This window comes from Watersipora subatra, chromosome 10 (assembly GCF_963576615.1).
Source record: "Watersipora subatra chromosome 10, tzWatSuba1.1, whole genome shotgun sequence".
NCBI classification, from domain to species: Eukaryota; Metazoa; Bryozoa; class Gymnolaemata; order Cheilostomatida; family Watersiporidae; genus Watersipora; species Watersipora subatra.
This window is the reverse complement of record NC_088717.1, coordinates 39,138,610-39,159,643: the sequence shown is the minus strand read 5'-3', so window position 1 is coordinate 39,159,643 and position 21,034 is coordinate 39,138,610. Positions and strand designations below refer to the sequence as shown.

The 21,034-nt window shown below is 34.1% G+C and overlaps 1 protein-coding gene across 2 annotated transcripts; it reads right to left on the bottom strand.

Moving 5' to 3' along the window:
* Window positions 1–2,586: 2,586 nt before the first annotated feature.
* Window positions 2,587–20,398, bottom strand: LOC137406363 (mucolipin-3-like). 2 transcript variants are annotated; one of them, XM_068092932.1, is made up of 16 exons: window positions 20,269–20,398; window positions 19,286–19,422; window positions 18,848–18,976; window positions 18,428–18,551; window positions 14,895–14,962; window positions 13,771–13,906; window positions 12,227–12,353; window positions 11,793–11,904; window positions 11,452–11,578; window positions 9,137–9,252; window positions 8,277–8,426; window positions 6,840–6,968; window positions 5,301–5,423; window positions 4,959–5,168; window positions 3,669–3,872; window positions 2,587–2,959 (listed from the first exon to the last, which is right to left on the bottom strand). In XM_068092932.1, the coding sequence occupies exons 1-16, from the start codon at window positions 20,375–20,377 to the stop codon at window positions 2,903–2,905; spliced, it is 2,058 nt and encodes a 685-aa protein (XP_067949033.1). In that variant the 5' UTR covers window positions 20,378–20,398; the 3' UTR covers window positions 2,587–2,902. The 2 variants fall into 2 exon arrangements, with proteins under 2 accessions (XP_067949033.1, XP_067949034.1); XM_068092933.1 differs by lacking the exon at window positions 4,959–5,168.
* Window positions 20,399–21,034: the final 636 nt, after the last annotated feature.

The following is a 21,034-nucleotide window of genomic DNA, read 5'->3' as shown; positions in this document are numbered from 1 at the left end:
GAACACAGCATATGGCATATCCAACCACTGCTTCACTGATAGAAAACCTTATTCAGTCGTTTTATGATCTCCGACAGCCTCATTATGCTAAAATCGTACATTCAAACTGCAAGGTGCATCTTTGCGGCATAAAATACTAAAGCAGTACTTTTTAAAGGCCAGTAACAATGTAATCACTGTAATATTCATCTGCAGTTGTTGTTGTGCTGCTATTTCTAATCTGATTTAGCTCTAAGAAACTATGATGCACCTTGGCTCAGTATCCAGTGGTATACAAATCTCCTTCTACACAGTTTCTGTAACGTGTTTGTATAAGTTTAATCATCTGATTACACTAATGCCTGCATTTCCTTGTTTGCATTATTTTGATTACTCTCTATTACAACTGTTTTTAATTTCCGTTTAGTTGTTGCAGTAGTTCATTCCATCTTTTACAGATACTGTATTATACATATCATACATTCATAAGCTATTATCACTTAAATCTTGAAAACAGTTTCTGTTTTGGCAGCATACCTATGTGTTGTTTTTATCAAAATACTTCATGTGCTAAGTTTCTCCATTATGGTTTATGCATATGTAATATAATTTTTAATATAATGTAACAGTTGTTATTTGCCTGAATATATCATTTGCTGGGTTTATGCATCTGTAATACAACAGTTTGTATGAATAATGTGGTCCACGATTTTACATCTACTTATCATTTATTATATAACCCTACATATGTTGTAAATAGGTTTTCTTCTATCAGGGCATTCTAAATGTTGTGTAGAAAGAGTTTTCATTAACACTCAGGTGGAAAATAACTATTCAACATGTACGTTTCTGTCATTTTTCACTGTTTGTTTACAAACACAACTAGTACATGATTAGCTAGCCAATATGGCGCATGCATTACGTATCTCTATCAATGTAAAAGTCACATGATTGCTATCCAGGGATTTTAAGCTCAGTAGTACCTACATAGGAGGCCCTTCTACAATTTTATTCAATGTTCACGTACTCTACTATCATTGTGAGGTCATGGTCGTTTGACAATGATTTGTCACAGCTCCATGTATAGTCTTTGTTTATTGATAGAAAAACTGCAGAGCAAATCATTAGACATCAATGTTGCTAAATCTAAATAGCCCAGGTTTTATGGCAGGCATACGGTTTAATAGCAATCTGTTTTATTGTTGCTAATTTTGTATGTTGATGCAAGCTCACAACTACATAGTAAACAAAAGGGAAACAACAAGTAAAAAAATTAAACCACTATTTTTATTGAAAAAGCTGGAGGAAAAAGTGATATTTTGTGAAAAAGGGAGACTGACTTAAAAAACTGGAGAGTCCGGCCAAACCAGGAGACTTGGTAAGGATGAACTATAAGTTTTAGCATACAACAAGAGATATTTATCTAGTTTAACGTTAACGAAATAGTGAAAAAATATTGTACTCACTCTATATATTAAACTAAAATGCAGATTGTAGGCCTACCAACATTGATTTAATATAAGTATTTATGATAGGTTGACAAAAAGGTTCAAGACTTCAATAGCATTTTTTTAATGAAAAGCATTTCATAATACCAAACCATGATAAATGCTATAATATGAACAACTGCTTTAATTGTTTTAAAATGTAAACAAGTTAGTTTTACTTTCATATCATTTTCGTTTCTCACTCATTTTAACCAACATAATTATTCAGCTTACTAGCATTGGAAATGATTGTTGGGAAGAACTCAGTAAGCAAAACAGGCAATTGCGCTCGCTTGTTGTCTCGTTTAGTCAGAGATTTTATTTCTTCATAAATCAGTAATTATTATATTTTCTTTTTTAACTCACTCGAGACATTCTGTGTGAAATAGAACTTGAAGTCAAGAAAGTTTTTCTTTAGAGTGCTCCTACAGTTAGTGAAGGTAGCGGTGATAACCATTCAGGTAGATTATTTTTCCTCTGGACAGGTAAATTCGTTTGGACTCTTGCTTTCTCAACTCCACTCATTTTCTACTCTGTGAACACATGCTGCTATAATTAAGTTGTGCCCGAAAGATGCTCTAGGAAATGATCTCACCTAAAGAAGCTTCAGGGCCACTTTTGAGCACACGTTCACCACCAATGCTGAAAGTGTGGGAACAACTTTCTAGCCAGGGTGGCTTCTCACTAGTACAGTATTTAAGGATGTACTTCAAGCAGCAAGTTACGCGGACATCACAAAGCACTTGTTCCAAAGACCCTTGCCAGTTCTGCCATTTTCCTCTCCACTATAGTATGATTCTACATCTGAACACAATTCTCTTTCCACAGCCACCCAGATTATTGCACTGTTTATTCTACCTAACCTCATTTGGTACTTTTGTCACAGCGCTCTAATGCGACCTTCATCGCAGGTTGAAATAGTTTGTGATTATTAAAGCAGTCTTCTGTAACACTGAATAATCTCTGGCTCGCTGACCATCATTGAAGCAGCAAAAAATCATAGGCTTTCTGCTCATTCAGGCAATTTTGAGCTAAAAACTACTTTTGCCAATTATGAACATAACCTGTGTTTGTTCTAACTTTTTATTTATCCATAGCAAGCATTCCATTGGTAAATAAATTGAGCTGGGCTCATTTGAAGAAATGCTAACCTCATAAAACAGAAGTGAGGTTATATGGTCAACCCATTATGTTAATTTCAATGAGTTAAGCAAAGTTTGTTTACATTTCTTCAACTTATGAGTAGAAATTTAGGAAGCAAGTTAAATCATCTCTGGAATTAGTTATCTGCAAACTAGCACTATTAATCAACAGTTTAAAGCTCATCTACTATACTCTAGTTGCTGGGGTTTGATTAATTGAACTTCATCTATAGATAAAATACAAAAAACCTTTCATTATACAGTTTGTAGAAAGATATCTTCAATAGAAGGATTTTACATAGCCTTCTCCAACTCAGTGTCTAAAGTTCTCAAATCAAAGTCTTGTTCATCCTACAAACATAAATATGTAAAACAATAATATAATCTGCAGCACCGGTATCCTTTAGTTTCTTTTTACTTTCTGCATTTCACGATGAAAATTAAAAATATTTTTATTTGTCTGGTTAGATATGAAACATTAGAATACCATTAATTATCAGTAGTACAGCATCAATAGTTACATTGTCTTTTAATATTTCTAAAATATCATTGCCAATGAGACTGTCATTCTCATGCTTGGTAAGTTATAAATAATATCTACTCAATTTCTGCAGAAGACTAGTCAATTATGAAAAATATACATTAAAGTTTGCCATCTAATCAATTTTTTGCATGATACTTTCAATCTATAAAACAGATTACTTATTTTTTGTTACTTTTGCAGATCAGCAGAGCTCATATCATCAGGTACCAGGTCTTAGGTTTTATATAGCCAACACTATCGTCAGCTAAAATGTAAAACCGCTTATCAATTATATAGAACATTTTACTTTTTCATGTTTTGACAATTATACTTTTAAACTCTGTTGTAGTTTTTCTAATTGCCTCCTTTGCACAGTGTTGAAAATATTCAAATATTTTAAGATAGAGAACTTTTTAAGAACTAGTAGCATACACATTTCAGTTGTGTTATTTTTACAAGGCAGTGCTAAAGTGACCTGTCAAAGAATGCCATTACCAAAGAGTAAGTAGCGTTCACATCTAAGGTTGAGATACTTACCTCTAATTTGGTAACGTTTGCGTCATGATGCACACATCGGTCAAAGCAACAAAGAAATGTGGAAAGTACTCCATACTGATCATCGACCTCTTCAGCTGTTTGATTCTCATAAACCTTTTTATTTTTGTCTTTAGTTTTACCAACAACAACCAGGGTGTCATCAACGAAGTGTTGTAAAAATGTCTTTTTGAAGCATTCACCACTCTGTCAATACAAATGATATTGTTGTTAGTAGGCAACTAAAAATCCTTCTCATCGATATCGGTATATATACATGTAAATAATTTTGTTAAATAGACAGTGAAAGTTTTCAACAATGGTAATGGTGGTCAATCACCTTCTTTATAACAAAACTTAACACAAAAAGTATGAACCCAAGTATTCTTCTTTATTGTCATTGTTTATTCTAAATGATAGCTGCTACTCTCTCTGTTTGTAAGCTTTCGCAATTAATGAATGATAAGTAATTTACAGATATTTGATTCATTGAAATGAATGGTCCTCATTAGACAGATTACAATTTCCATGGTAACTCCTGCTATCTGAAATTGGCTTTATTTGAGATTCGTTTAAGAGCATTCACAGATGTCTCATTAATATAAGGTGATATTTGAATCGATATTAAGTTGTCAGGAATGATAAAGTGTAGTATGGATGCCAAGCCTTTTTTACAACAGCAGGTGTTTTAACTGCGCAAACTTTTGAGCAATTACAAAATTCTGCAAATGTAGTTACTGAGATGAATAAAATGTTGGTCTAAATTGGGTTTCAATCATCTGAATCAAAACTTTCTGAGAGTTTCTCTGGTCAGCAGCATAAAATAAATTTTGAGTATTGACGATGTTAAAGATTTTCTAAAATATTCTGTTTCACATTTTCTGGTTTCGTCTATCAACAAGTAAATTAGAATTCTAAAACATTTTGAGTTAGTGACTATGATAAGTTCACTAATGGGGGTCTAACTGAAACTTATTTTACTCAAGTAAGTGGTTAAAAAGATTAAAATTTAGCAAAAACAATAAAATATAGTTTCATAAATTTACAAACGTTAATGAAATCCTGGCATCATTTTCATCAACTAAATTAGAATGGACATGATCAACCTAGTAAAGTCAGGTTTGCATATATCAGTAATCATAGTTACAAATGATGTGTGTAAATTCAAATAATCATAATACAGTAGAATTACAAAAAGAGAGTCATAGAAATAAAATAACATTCAACTAAAATTAGTAGAATTGCACTATCACAACTGAACATATTTAAAATTATTGTTGCTAACTTTACTACCTTGATAGATTCATAGCTGTCAGTTATGACAGCTATGAACAGGTTGGCAATGGCGAATATAAAAAGGATAACGTAGGAATACAGGTATATGGCGCTAAACACAGCGATGACAGGTTGGTCTTCTGAATTTATGATAGACACAGTTGCATAGAGCTCATCTCCATTCATCAATGAGAACAGAGTTCCCGCCGTTAATCCAAACGTTTTAAACTGAAACAAACAAATCCATTTCTCACTGGGAGAGCAATACATGTAGGTGTACTACAGTTAAAACTATAAAAAGTGCTCATCAGAATAGAGTTTAGGAGGAATAATATAGAAGTAGGTGTACACTTCACAAACCTTTGGATTGTAAGGTCCGAGGGTGACCCAGCCCGCAATTGTGAAACCTATGTAGATGGTAAGTCCACAGACCAGAAAGCGAATTAAAGCTGGAACTGCATGGTTTATTGTGAGTATTAACAGCTGAAACATAAAATATTTAATCCTGAATTAGGAAGTATTTTCATAAGCATACTAGCTGTGCTACCCGGCATCATAGCAAACTATCAAAGCACTAGAGTATAAAAATGTTCAATTTGTAAGCCTCGCAAATACTATTAAGCTGAGAATTATTCATGAGATAAAAAGAAGGTGAACGTAGTTAATTCTATTTATTGGCTTGTCCCGATACTCTTAAAATTCACACCGATAAGTTTAATGAATAATTTTATTGTCTAATGAAAGAGTGAAGAAAATCCCAAGGTCTAATTTCGCTTTTCCATTACTATGGTGATGCCTTCAGACAACTATCATAAAGTTAGATAGTAACATGGAAAAAGTGAAAATGGTCAGATATAGTTACATACAACCATCCTCAACATACAAAATTTAATTCATTCACAGTTGTGTTCTTATGTTATAACTGTCATATATCGGATCACATATTCCTATTTATGTTATAACTGTCATATATCGGATCACATATTCTTATTTATGTTATAACTGTCATACATCGGATCACATATTCCTATAAGGAAGCTCTATATGAATGACTTCGAGTAAATTTGCAGATAATTACTTACAACAAAAAACTTACACATATATAAGAGAGATACAAATAGCCAAATTAATTGATAAATAATTACTAAAAAGATATTCCTATAGAAAATCTACCGTAAATGAGTAGCCTTGGTGATGCAAGTGACAACCAGAACTTTGATGGAATTAGTAATAAAGATGCGCAGTTCATTTTAGTATTCCATATCAATGTAGAAATATGGCAGCTTTTGCAAGTTCAATAAATCCGATAGCTTGAAATTGTTAGTTTATTAACTAATGTTCTATCTAGCTAGTTAAAATAATACAAAAATTGATTAATAGTTTATGTTTTTAGATTTGATCATTTGGGTAAAGTGGTTTCCTGTGCCATGTTGTGGTAGTTTTTCAGTGCTAGTAAAATTTAGAAATTTCAAACTTAGAAATTTAGAAATTATCCTCTATCCAAAAAATTAAAAAGTTCAGTTTTGTGGTGACTACCACTTTTGTATTAAGTTTTTTTGGGTTGAAATGGTTTAAAAAGTTATATTGTGAGTGCAGTAAGTTTTTAACAGGGAAATAAACTTGTTTAGTTTTTCGCTATTTAAATCGTTGATTATCAATATGGTGAACAGCTACAGGCAAGTGCAAAAGCATCTGACAGCATGAACATTCAAACACTCCACCAGGGCTGGTCTTAGTCTAACTGTTTGGCATAGCTTGACGAAGACTAAAATCCTTTTCCAAGTTTGGAGTAAAACAAGCCACTGATGGGTATTAAAGTCATTTATTGCATGAACTGAAGTTTTGAATAAAGCTCGGAGAGAACAATCTTACAGTTTTTTCTAAACCCTATATACTTACATAATATCTGTGAAAGAAACCGAGATAGCGGAGCAAGCCAATCCATTGGGCCAGGCTTGCCACTCCAAGAAGAATGGCAGCTGAATTATAGAACTGGTCATTGTCAAATGTCTCTTCTGTTGCCACACTCTACAATATTGCATATTGAACATTATGTTGGAGCATAAACTATACAAATAAAACATAAAATGGCCTCCGCTACAATAGTACCCTGTCACAACCTGTGGAGAAAAAACACTGTCACCATCATAGCGACTCACACACAAACAAAAACCCAGACGTGTTTGTGGACCTCCGTGCACAGACATTTGGACCACAGACATGTGCATGCATATAAACAATTCTTCATAAAAATACAGTCACTCAAGCCGACTTAGATGAACCTGATAAACACAGTCGCACTTTCTCAAATATACTTGTACATCCTCAATTGCAAACATACCAAAACACATGAGCTTGCACATGCACATACACATACACATGCACATATAGGGCTTATACAAATACGGGCTCACACATACGGACTGTCACATCGCCTTTAAATGCACACTAGCTAACACTAGCATGTACAAGCACTAAAACTACACGCATAAACAAACCACAGTAACTTTACCTCATCCTAGCACCCTCTTTGATTAATTTTAAATTATTGAAATATAAAAACTTATGTTTCTTGTTGCAAAAAACAATAAGTTCAAATGTAGGCCCTACGTGCACATGTATGTTGATCTTTGAGCATGAAGTTAGGTTTCAGTGGGAGTTGTTTTTCCATGTTTCAGCTGGTGCATAGTAACATACAACTCCTACTGCTAGACCAGAATGCTATTACAACATTTTGTCAAAGAGTGAGAAGTAAAAATAAAGATCACAGATATAGACAATATAGTTCTGAGACATACGCTGTTTACATCATCGAAACTGAAGAAATGCAAGCATCCGTGATAAGAGATATTTAGAAGCAATGATGGGTTAGTGTGGTGGGGTAATGTATTGAAAAAAACAAGAATACCATCACACACAGCGATCCATATTCAAAAAAGCTTAAAAAGACTCAGGCATGTTGAAAGTATGGAGCATGATTGCTGGCCTAAAGAACTGTTGTAGCCACACTTAAAAAGAAAGAGCAATCGGAAAGTCTTAAATTGCAACTTTAATAAAATAAAAGTGGGTGTGAACGGTAACAAACGTTAAAGATTAGCAATAGCAGAGCAAGCTGGAAACGTTGGATTAAATCAGAATAAAAACAGCTATTGTCACAATGGCAGCCCGCTATGATGATAAAGGGGAATGTAAAGCACCAAGCCTTGCGTACAGTTTAAACAGCAAACATTTTCACAGCTAGTGCAGTGCTAATCTTCCTTCTACCTAGTCTGGTACAACTTCTACTACTATTAGCACAATAAATACACCTAAGCAGATAAAGTGAAACCAACTCACCCCGAACCTCAAGAATATTTTTACTCCTGTGCCAGCTATCACAAGGGTATCACTAATCATGTTCTGAATGTACCACGCCGATAAGAAGTCTGACATTTCTGGTATGGTAAGTTGGTAGTTATAGTGGCTCTTGAACAGGTTGTTGGCATTCTGCAAACAGTTGTCAAATCTGACAAGCATGCAATTTACGTTTGCTTAACAGGTTGATTGGCAATGAAATAATACATTTAGACAGTAAATGATATGCTTAATTATAGGGATTTTATGTAAGCCGAGGCTTAAAAATACATGTAAAATACATGTAAGTATTCTAATCTACTCCTACATCTTCTCAAACTCACCCCTTTGACTCTACAACGTAAAAAATTGAGTTTTTAATTTAATTACTGCAGAGTAACTGTAGTATTATTGGTCTGTTATTATCAACAACTTCTTCCTTTTGTCTTACCACTTAAACTTGGCATAGGGTCCATGATTACAGTAATTTTACGCTAAGTTAAGCCTTCAGTGTCAAGTCAAATCAATTGTTTTCACATTTTTCACAACAAAATCTATGCTGCAAAAAACAAGGCTGCTTATTTACATATTTACTTAAAGACACAATGTTTAGATCTCCGGTTTATGTTGATGATCTTTATCAAGCTTTATCATGGCTGTTACAGTTAGTACTTTCCAGTTTTCCTTTATTCATTCTTAGAATGAGACGTCTGTTAGAAAAGCTTAATTTTGTGAGGTTCTATTGACTAACTGACATATATCACAACTTTAATTATTAAAATTGATTGATCTAACTCTGCTTGTGAGCAGTAGTGAGATATATTCTCAACTACAACATATTATAACACTAGGAGTTTTCTTACCTTACACTTTTGTATTCTGTGAATGGTACTTCTGCCTGACAACAGAAAGGAAACAGCACAAAGCAGAAGAACCACTCCGTCAAACATAGCGAGAGCAATTGTAGCAGCTTCATTGTCTAAAAGAGAAAATAAAAGCAAACACGAATACAATATGGCACATACCAGCAGAGTATTGTTTTTAGAGAATAAAAATTGTGTATTTAATACAACTGAAAGCAGATTCTGTCTGGATTAACAATGTTTAATCTCGCAAAAGCATGAAAATCTTTTATATGAGATTTTTACTGTATGCCAAAATCAGTCAGGTGGTTGTAAAACTTTGATAAATTTTGTGTATCATTTTTTAGAGATTTAAATATCTTACAAGTAAGCGATTTTAAGAGTTATTCAAAACAATCTTTAGTGCAGAGATTGTGTTTTGATCGTAAGATACAACCGTCAGCCTGATTGCTTGTAACAAAACAGCATAATTTATTTATGGAAAGAATTAAGGGTAGATTTTTATATGCAGGTGTTTCACAGACCTTACTCTTATTAAACACAATTTTTTACTGCAACCGACAGGCATGAAGCTATAAAAACTATAAAGACGATGGAAAACTACGAAGCAAACTAATATAATGACATCATTGTAATTGCAGTAAAAACAGCGAACACAATTATAGCTGTTACAGTTAGTATAGTTAATTTTGACTTACAACAAAATTCACATTACAGTTATATGATATCAAAAGATTCACCATGTCTTACTCTGCTGTGTTGCAGGTGCAAAGTATGTGGAAATGTGATTACAAGCTCTTAAAAGCTCAAAAACGAACAGTTAATTGCAGCCATCACGAAAACGAAGTAGGTTGGAATCCCTTCATTTCAATGACATACTCAACTCGATGTGGTTATTGTTTTGACACGTGATGTTATTAAGTGAATGGAAAGGTCAATAAAAGCTCAATATAAAACGTCTCGTAGCACTAGTTTATGACAAACACTTTGGATCGTCATAAGCTAAGAGGTTGATAAAGGGAAAGCCCTTATTAAATGTAGACCCTCGCTACTTTACAGTTTTGTTTCAGCTTGGTTTAGTCATTAATTTAGTCGTAATCTGATCATGTGGCCCATACTTTCTGCCAAACGGCACAAACCATTTCTGCAGAATTTTTTGACTATCACAGGTGACCAACAGACTCCTCGTGTTTATCAAAGTATGATATACACTCATTCGAGCTAAGGTTAAAAAATTAAACTAATTTTTATGCTAGGTTTTGAGATATCAGTGCTCAAAGTGGCAGCACTACAATGATGATGAAATAGACATGTAAGGACAATAGATATGGTTTTATTGAATGTGTGAAGTATATTTGTGAAAATATTTCGATGAATGAGGTTGCATGAAAGTGTGAACAGAAGCATATCGTGTTCAAGTACGTCCCATTAAAGCCGTTTTGGAAAGAGATTCTAATCTACGGCAGTTTCGTGATGGCGGCGATTAACTGTTCGTTTTTTAGGTTTCAAGCGCTTGTAATAATATTTCCACATATTCTGCACCTACAACACAGCAGAGTAAGACATGTTGAACCTTTTGATACCAAATAACTGTAATGTGAATTTTGCTGCAAGTCAACCTTTAAGAGTTATCATCTCATATTGGTACATGAAGTTATTCTTCCAGTTTGGAACACGCTTTTGGGACCAAAGCTGTATTTTAATAAGATTGATTAGACCAAAAATCCCTTTTCACGTACTACATAAAGTTATAAATTTATTTCTAAAGTTTGCTTTGCTGCAATAGCAGTTGCATCGCTATACTTCATAACATACATGTAGTTCAACCAAGCTATGCAATGTTAATGGCTACATAAAATCGATAACAAATCTATACAAAATATATGTAAAATAAAAGTGTCAAAATGGGTGCAAAGTAAATGCTTTAATAGAGGTGTTTACTAAAGCAATTTAATGTATAACTGCTAATCTTTCCAATTACTACATCAAAAAATTGACTTACTACTTGAAATTCTGCTTGTAAACTGAAGATTCTTTTTTTAGAAAAAGAATCAACTATATTGATTGCTGATTGCTGATATTATTGCTTGTATTATTATATAATATTTATTATCTTGATCAACTATATTGATCAAGATCTCCTATATTCCTATAGAAAATCTACCGTAAATGAGTAGCCTTGGTGATGCAAGTGACAACCGGAACTCGGATGGAATTAGTAATAAAGATGTGCAGTTCATTTTAGTGTCATCTCGTTTGATTCTTTTTTTAGAAAAAGGATCAAACCAGTAAAAAAAAGTAAACAAAGATCTTACTGGCACGCACTGAACTCTCCAGCACTTGCTGCTCTGTTGGTTGACCTTTATAGCAAGTTCGCATGTCTAGGAGAGTTTTTAGATTGATTAGGGTCTCTCCATTACCTCCTGAGTTATCATATACAATCTACAATATACACCGGCGTGAACTAAGGCTATAATTAACATGTCTATAATTACTAATTGGGTTAAAGGTCTGTTACATGTTGTACTCACTACTGCTTACGCGTTCAGTTTAATAACTTTCTTCTTTTCAGTTGATTCAGTTATTTTATTCACATAAATGTTCATTTATTTGGCTGTTGATTTATGTATTGTACGTATGTGCTTGTGAGACTTACTGTTATTTTAAACTGTACACACTCTACATCTGCAATTGGTCGGCGTAGATTATGCTCGGGCTGCTTGACGTTTATTCCGTTTAAAGTAATATGAAGCCTCAGCTCTGTAAGTCTACAAAATATACAAAGTTGGATTGCTAGAAAATTTTAGTTGGTTCAGGCAAAGAATTTTTGACTATTGCAGTTGTAGCTAATGTATTTATTGACTATTGTAACTGTAGGTAATGCATTTATTGATTATTGCAGTTGTAGGTAATGTATTTATTGATTATTGCAGTTATAGCTAATGTATTTATTGACTATTGTAACTGTAGGTAATGTATTTATTGATTATTGCAGCTGTAGGTAATGTATCTATTGGCAATTGAAGCTGTAGCTAATGTATTTGCCGAACTAATGCCATAACATAGTAAAACAAATCTGAAATACTAGACCTTGCAAAATCAATTGTCTCATTTTGTTCATCGAGGTACTTGCTCACATCATAGCAGTTTTCATCTTCAAAATCTGTGCAATTTTCTCCAATGCTCTCCGGTAAGACTAATCCTTCAAACTTTGGTGCTAAATAATAATCAGGTAGAGCATTACTTTCCAAAAACACACAACCCTGGTTAACTTCATTTAGAAAAGTGTAATATATGGTATACCAAGTGGTTTAAAAGCTTCAACTTTTACCTCTATTTGTAAAAGGTCTACTTTGTAACAATCTACGGTATTTAGCTAACTGCTTGTTAGGTAGGTAAATGCAGTAGACCACCAGCAGCTTAAATCCTGTACAAGTAGTTATAGAGTAGTGCTAATGTGGACTAACAGGGGATATTATAGCTTTCATGATACATGTATATATACATACGTATATACATACATATATACATACGTATATACATACATATATACATACATATATACATACATATATATACATATGTATACATATATACATATACACACATATACATATATACATATACACACATACACACATATACACACATACACACATACACACATATACACATATACACACATACACACACACACACGCACGCACACGCACGCAGGCACGCACACACACACACATACACACACATATACGCACACACGCATACACACATATACGCACACACACACACGCACACACACGCACGCACACGCACACACACGCACGCACGCGCGCACGCACGCACACACACCATTTCCATAACTCATTTCCATATAATTTCCTTTTCCATAACATTTCCATAACTCATTTCTATATTATTTCCATTTCGATAACATTTCCATAATTCATTTCCATATTAATTCCATTTCCATAACATTTCCCTATTTCATTTCCATATTACTTCCATTTCCATAACTCATTTCCATATAATTTCCTTTTCCATAACATTTCCCTATTTCATTTCCATATTACTTCTATTTCCATAACTCATTTCCATATAATTTCCTTTTCCATAACATTTCCATAACTCATTTCCATATTATTTCCATTTCCATAACATTTCCATAATTCATTTCCGTATTATTTTTATTTCCATACCATTTCCATAATTTGTTTGCATATTATTTCTATTTCCATAACATTTCCATATTTCTAAAAAAAATTTCCTTATCCATTTCCACAAAATTATGGAAATATTTATGTTTATGGAAATGGATATGAAAAAGGAAACATGTCCATAATATGTTTAGCGATCCCTGGTATAGATTACAGCTGTTATGGACTAATGTTTTAGAGATGATAGCTGTTCTAGTTGTGAACATTTTTACTGTAGCGCTTGTCATGTCTGATCTTAACATGAATATGGAAAAATGAATAAGGAGCCATAAATAAGGAGAAATCTTGACCAGCGGTATAATCAGACAGACTCTATCGGAAGACTGCAGCATAATTGAAATGAAGCTTATCATTTTTTATAGACGACACAAAATCGATTTAAGTTAGAATTTTTACTTTAGAATGACAGTTACTACTTACAGACTTCTGGGTAAACATAGAAGTTCTTATCCAGTGGATACAGTTCCGCCTTTTCATAATATAGAGCAGTCATATTGACGGTATCATTCGGAATTCGGCGAAAATCTGTCAGTGACACCTTTTCAAACCTGTAATACTGTATGTAAGATTGGGAACTTTTCAACTGCATTCATAAGTTCATTCAAAAAAGTATTAATGTATTAACTCTTCTTCCACACTCATAAAAATACTACTGTCATACGCAATACATTGTGATAGATCGCTGATCAGTTAATCACATTTGGCTTCTTTAATCACTAGTACAATGTTAATGACTTAACCGTGAACAGAGCTTAATCGTCTGCAACTAAAAGTGAATTTAACTTTGGCCCTTTATGATCGTATGAAAATGATACACTTCTATTTCACTTCCTGTATTTTTTCACTTATAGCATTATCACACGATTGCAAATAGGACACCTACTGTGAAATGCCTAGCATGCTTCATGAAAAAAAATAGCAAGTTGTTGGATTCAAATGATGATATTACACTAATGTAACTGATTCTACTAATTTAATAAGGCCAAGTTTTAGTTATCAATTTTTATTAGCTCTATACAAAACCACTCTAATGCCAGTGATCAATGCAAATGAATTTGTGATTAACTCAAGCTAAGGAGTTGTCTTCTTTGCTATAAAATATTTTACAAATGGCTCCGTTTTTATTATGATGTTTACAGCTTTAGAGGAATCAAAGTTAACAAAAGAGCAGTGATAGAGTGCAAATATTTCAAAAACTGTAATTTTTGAACAGTATCCTACAAAAGATGTTCTTTTGAAAAACATGAAAGTTTGATGTATTGTTTGGAGAGGTGATAATTTTTTTAGATTGAGAAAATAGTTATTTTTATTAGACATGCGATTTTGAGAGAGATTTTTGCAGATGAGCAGTGCTGTTTCTATTTGACTTTTAAGAGTTTTCATCCAATAATTCTACAAGTTATACCTTGACAAATCAAGTTATATACTTGATGAATGGTTTGATCTGAATTTTAAGAGCGCTAAATAAGGTTTGATTGGCTAATCACTGTAGAAAGTTGCAACAACAATAGTTTATAAAGTCAAATAGTGCTCTACAGACCTACCTGGTAAAGTACATGGTTAATGTGTTCATATAGTTCGCTTCGGGAATACACCGCGTAAGGTCCAGAGGCTGCAAAATATTGGAGAAATTCTTCAACAATGTAGGATAGCTAACTAGCCTGTGAGTAGTAAGAATAACGCTCTCCTCTATTGTCTTTTAGACAATGGAACTCCTGTTCAATTTAAATGGTGTAGTAGCTCATTCAACTCTTTAGTATAAAGACAAAGTAAATTTGCACAGCGGTGTCTTTTGATTAAAATACATTTTTAAGTTCCTTGTTCCTGCTAGCTAGAGCATGATACAAGAACTTTAGTTATGACTCACTGTATGGATTAAAAATTTGGAAAAATCACAACAGACATGTCTAAGTGAGTGAGTCTATGATCCAATCACAACAGATATGTTTAATTGAGTCTATGATCCTATCACAACAGACATGTCTAAGTGAGTGAGTCTATGATCCAATCACAACAGACATTTCTAAGTGAGTGAGTCTATGATCCAATCACAACAGAGATGTTTAAGTGAAAGAGTATATGAGCCAATCACAACAACAATGCTTAAGTGAGTGTGCATCTGAGCCAATCAAAACAGACATGTTTGCATCTAATAAAATAAAAACTGCATCAAACTGGCGTTTTTGACCTTAATTCACTGTTTGCTATAACATTTTTTACTAAAACCCAAAATTTACAAATCGATTTTGTTTTAACGGTGCATTAGAATTGCAACATATGGCTTTCTTATTGAGAGTATGTAAATGTCTATATTAGACAAACAACATAATTTTATAAGCAATAAAAATTAACATTTATATGTTTTGATGCACTATTTGCAAACTCTAAGTTCATAACAACAGCCATTCAAGCGCTCTGTACTCATACCACATATTGCAACAGCTAGCAAGCTACCAGAGTTGCTTTGGGGAAAATGACAGGTGACTCAGTTTATGATGCCCAGCTTAGAGATTATCACTCAGAGGAGCGTTAAGTTATAAACAAGCTTATCATTCAGATTGGACATTGGCAACGAAAGGGGAGCAGTGGAACAATGCACCTATGGCTCAAAGCAGCTATACAATTTTTGCAAGCTTAGAAAAAATAAACAAACTATGCAAACATTGGCTCACAGCTTTGTATTTTTTGTCAAGCATGATGGAGAGTGATAGAAGTGCGACTACGTGTATATTGACAGGTATTTAGTGTCTGTCACCACGAAGCATGAGACTTTGAAATACCACGAAAAGCACACCCTTAGAAAAATACATTTTAGTAAAATAGTGCTACCAGAATATAGATAAGCTACCAGTCAATTGATATGTTATCATCTGAATGGTAGGCTATGAACTGTAGACCTGCGGTCATGACCTAAAGCATATCACAATAGCAATGCACAACCCTAGCTGTATAATACATCCTAAGTTCTGTAGCAAATAACTGCTTTAACACACATTTACCTATAAGATATCACAGATTTATTATATGTCACTCACCAAATGACCATTATACTACTGACCTATAACATATAATTGAGCTACAATATGTCAGACTTATGACATGTCACTGCACCTTCAGCACATCCTTAGATTTATAAAATGTCACTAAATTTAGCCATCAAACCACTATTTGTATATGACCACCTGTATAACAACTGTGTAACAAATCGTACAATCAATCGTCCACCAGTTCATTAAAACAGGCGCTGTCCGTAAATCATATAAACAAGCGTTGCTTGCACGAGTCAAATTTCAAAAGCAACTATGCAACAGCTTGCTTGTAAAATTTTAATGGCTATTGAGAATATCCACAACTGGGTCAGCTGTTGCGATGCATTTTTAGAATGAGTTATTGACATCGATCTTTCTATAGTTGAATGTGCGAGATATAAAATAGGACGACCTAATTGTAAACTTAATAGGTTGTTGGAGCACCAGTGATGTACATGTATTTAAACTAATGTGCTGCTGCCAGACAGTAAACACCAATAGCATTTAGCCATTATTGGCTATGTATACATGTATTGCATATTTACCTACTCACTATGTATCCCTACTGACTGTCCATGTATACATGTATTACATATTCACCTACTCACTATCTATCCCTACTGACTGTCTATGTATACATGTATTACATATTCACCTACTCACTATGTATCCCTACTGACTGTCTATGTATACATGTATTACATATTTACGTACTCACTATGTATCCCTACTGACTGACTATGTATACATGTATTACATATTTACCTACTCACTATGTATCCCTACTGACTGTCTATGTATACATGTATTACATATTTACGTACTCACTATGTATCCCTACTGACTGACTATGTATACATGTATTACATATTTACCTACTCACTATGTATCCCTACTGACTGACTATGTATACGTGTATTACATATTTACCTACTCACTATGTATCCCTACTGACTGCCTATGTATACATACATCGCATGCATAGTCACCACACTGTTATGCAGGCATCTTAATATCATAATTCTACTATGAACGGCTTGTTAGCAGCATTTATAGTTGTCCGTCACTGATTCTCATGGTAATGAGCCACTTTGTTATCATAAAGTTCCAAGATTTTGTATTAATTAGCATGTACATTCACTATGTTTCCATGATGCGCAGTGCTTCGGAGTTGCGCCCTCTCCGAATCATGGAAACGGCGTCTTCTCACTGAAATCACTGCGCACTGATCAGTGCGAAGCCAGTGCAATTTCGCGGCAAGGAAACGGCAGTTGCGCAGTGGCTGCGCATAGCTCTCTGCGCTACGCATTGCTGTGTAGGCAGATTCATCGAGGGCCATAAACTAGTACAAATGCTATCTTGCTTATCTTGTTTTTTCTAATCTTCCAATTTTCTTTCACTTAAATTTAATTATGGTCTGCACCCACGCCACGAGGATGATGAGGTGACAACTTTCCTGGACTTTGTTATCGATGCCAACACTTTTCGAAAAATAAATGGCAAGTCCTATAGTAACATTTAAATAATATAATACTTAAAAATACCTATTAAAATATATTACTTTGTAAAAATTGTGTTATGGTTTGTAAAACCTTGTGAATGTGTATTGTAAATAAAAGTATTATAGGTAACAACAGAAGCATAAAAAAACCGTTTCTGACGTTCAATATCCGTGATCGATTCTATGTCTTCACCCAGCGATTTGATTTATACAATTTCTCTTCTTTGGCTAATTTGCTGAAAACCCCTGGGCAGCATGGAAACTTACAATCCCCTCGACTTCGGAGGGGGCTGCATCGAAGCACTGCGCATCATGGAAACATAGTGTTTCTCTTATCTTATCATAAACACACTTCCTTATAGGCTGTAACTGTGCCATTTGACATGTAGGTCTATATACATTCACTAACATTGTTATAAAAATACTTCCTTATAGCCTATAGCTGTGCCATTTGACATGTACATACATTCACTAACATTGTCATAAAATACTTTCCTATAGCTTTATAACCTTATAGCCATTTTCTAGCTTCCTGTCACAAACTTACCAGGAGGATATGGTGGGACTTCTCGACCTGAATCCCAATCTTTGAGGAACAAGTGGTGAAATGATATTTGGTTTCTTTGAGAAAACCTCTCAAAGGATGACCGTTCTTCAGCAAAGGTTATTATCTAAATGAGTAGTAATGATTTATAAAGCCCATTACATAAGAGAATGTACAGATAACGCATTCATATGTTGTTATATCTTCTGTGATGTGACAAAAATAAGCAACATTGATTTAATAATTTGTGTAATCAATGCTAGTTATAATTGTATCTGAGAGTATTGAAGTTGTCTGTATACAGTCTACAAATGCAAGGCATGAACAACCTTCAACTTCATAAATTTGCTTCAGTGATAAAAATAACCTACGACTGCCGAGTCTGAAAGACTTAATTAATTATGTCGAGAAAGAATAATCTACCTGAATAGTGACAACTGCCACCTTTAGTAGCTGTAGGAGCAGTTTAAAGGGAAACTTTCTTGGTTTTGACTTCCATTTCTCACAAGGAGTATCATAGAAGTTTTTGAGACTAGTTCGTAGATTGTCTAACTGAAACGAACGATATAAAAAAGAGTGATATAAGCAGAATAAACATGAAGTAAAAGATTCTGGTTTGAAATGTCTCCAAAAGATTTAGAAAAAACAATATTTTGGAACTTTTTACAGCGAAAAAATGAGGCTTAGGTATGAACTGTAATTTACCTTCAGGAAAACTTTCCGTAGTTCCTGTTTGTCAACGCAGATTTTAGGAAAAAACGCGGAGGCTTTTCATCACAGCACATATCGTGCCAATTTGCAATCAGCCCAGCAGGAAAAGCCAGCTTTCAACTATCTACATTCACTTCATTGACTGATTACCTGTTCAAGTGACACTTTGCTATCACTTTGATAATACACTTTCAGCTTTGCCGTCTCATCACCGTCCATTTGTCCATGCATGCTCCGTATGTTGACGGATGATGGCCTCTTGCGCTGAAATTGGTGTCTGCCATGTCCTAGCCACAAGATCATAGCAACAAATAATGTATGTTTAAAATCATAAACTTCCTTTTGCTTAAAATTATATTTTTGCCAAATATATTTTACCAAATATAGTGAAAATTGTATGCTAAAGATGTTGTAGAATCAAATATGTAGACAAACTTGTGTTCACAGCGAGTACCGGATTACTGTGGGTTATAATTCTCCTTTAATACTGTTAGGATCTTCCTACTTTGGCTAGTATAAGAAGGCTCTGTTGTTTTGGTGTAAGGAACTCATGCTGCTTAGTACCCCATACCATAACTTGATCAAATGCTTCAGGTTATGAAATCATCTTATTAAAAATACTCTATTTGCAAACATGTGAAACTTTGAATTTTGATACTGAATATATCTAAAAATGAAAAGCATTCAGCCGCGTTATTTTTCATCAGTCCGAGTGTTAACACTACATCCATCAGGTCAGAGGCAGCTGTGAATGATAGCAAATTCATGTAAATTAGCAGTACTTCATTTGGATTGGCTGACTAATTGTCAGAAAGTATGTTTAAAAATCAAATTTGAACCTAATAAAAAAAGTTATTCGATTTGTAACACAAATCAAGTCGCTGTAAATTAATATGAAGTAATCACATTTTTCAATTAATTACAAAATAACATATATAGAAATTGAACTACACTTTTAATAAACATCACAAAAAATGATGCTTGCACTCTTTGCCTTTAGCGTGCTCTCCAAGAGAGTGGTACAAAACTGTTGCTAACTGTAACGCTTTCTAATACCTCTTAGTTTACCCAGTTTTACAGCAGTTTACCTCCAGCTTTCTCCTATCAACTCGTAATAAATATAAAATACCTACTTTTTGGCACATCACCAGCTGCCTCTATGCTATCCATTTGTAAGCTCGCTGCCGGTGGTAACTCTCTTATAGTCACTCCTGAAGTAGCTGCCCTAGCAGATTCAGCCATAGCATAGGAGTCAATGAGGGCACCGAGAAGTAACCTCACGCAGATTGTTTTGACAAATTGAGCAGTCCCATGTGGCTTGTCCGGCAAAACTGATTATCAATGCTTGGGTCTGCTAGTATCACCGATAAACAATGGAAAGCGAATGGCTTTGTATTCATAATAGTCCCATCAAGTGGACTAGGCACGCTTAGTTTATAAACTGTACTACTATTTTGTTAAAGTGACCTTCCGCCTTGGCTGTTGGATGATTGCGATGCCAGATTCAATGATTTCTAACAGTAAGAGTCGAGGTCAAGGATTACGTGTCTGACGTCTGGTGTATGCAAGCTTCGTCCTATCATGGTGAAAATAATTGCCATTGTTATATGCAGTTATCTTATCTGATGAAATGTATCCAGTTTGTTGCTCATGTGACTATTGATAAATATTTTACTGGCGCGCAGAAGCAAAAAAGAAATGAAAGGGTTGTGTGCCTCGACAGTTCATAGCGAGACAAGTTAAAATTTATAAGTAATAAATCTGCTGAAGCACAGACTCACACTGATAGGCTCTTACTGTACAGCGGTCCGCATGACAGTTTAGCATACCTTAGAATTTCATGCTTTTGTTCCTACAGATATTTCAAACTGCTTCTGTATGGACATTTATTGGCAGAAT

Bases quoted from the DNA above. Each gene is read 5' to 3' on its own strand.
- LOC137406363 (XM_068092932.1), bottom strand. From the start codon at position 20,377: ATGGCTGAATCTGCTAGGGCAGCTACTTCAGGAGTGACTATAAGAGAG. The intron at 12,354-13,770 runs GTAAGTAGTAAC...ATTATTATTTAG, and splicing joins CTATGTTTACCCAGAAGTCT to CACCAAAGTTTGAAGGATTA. The intron at 6,969-8,276 runs GTGAGTTGGTTT...GCAATATTGTAG, and splicing joins AAATATTCTTGAGGTTCGGG to AGTGTGGCAACAGAAGAGAC.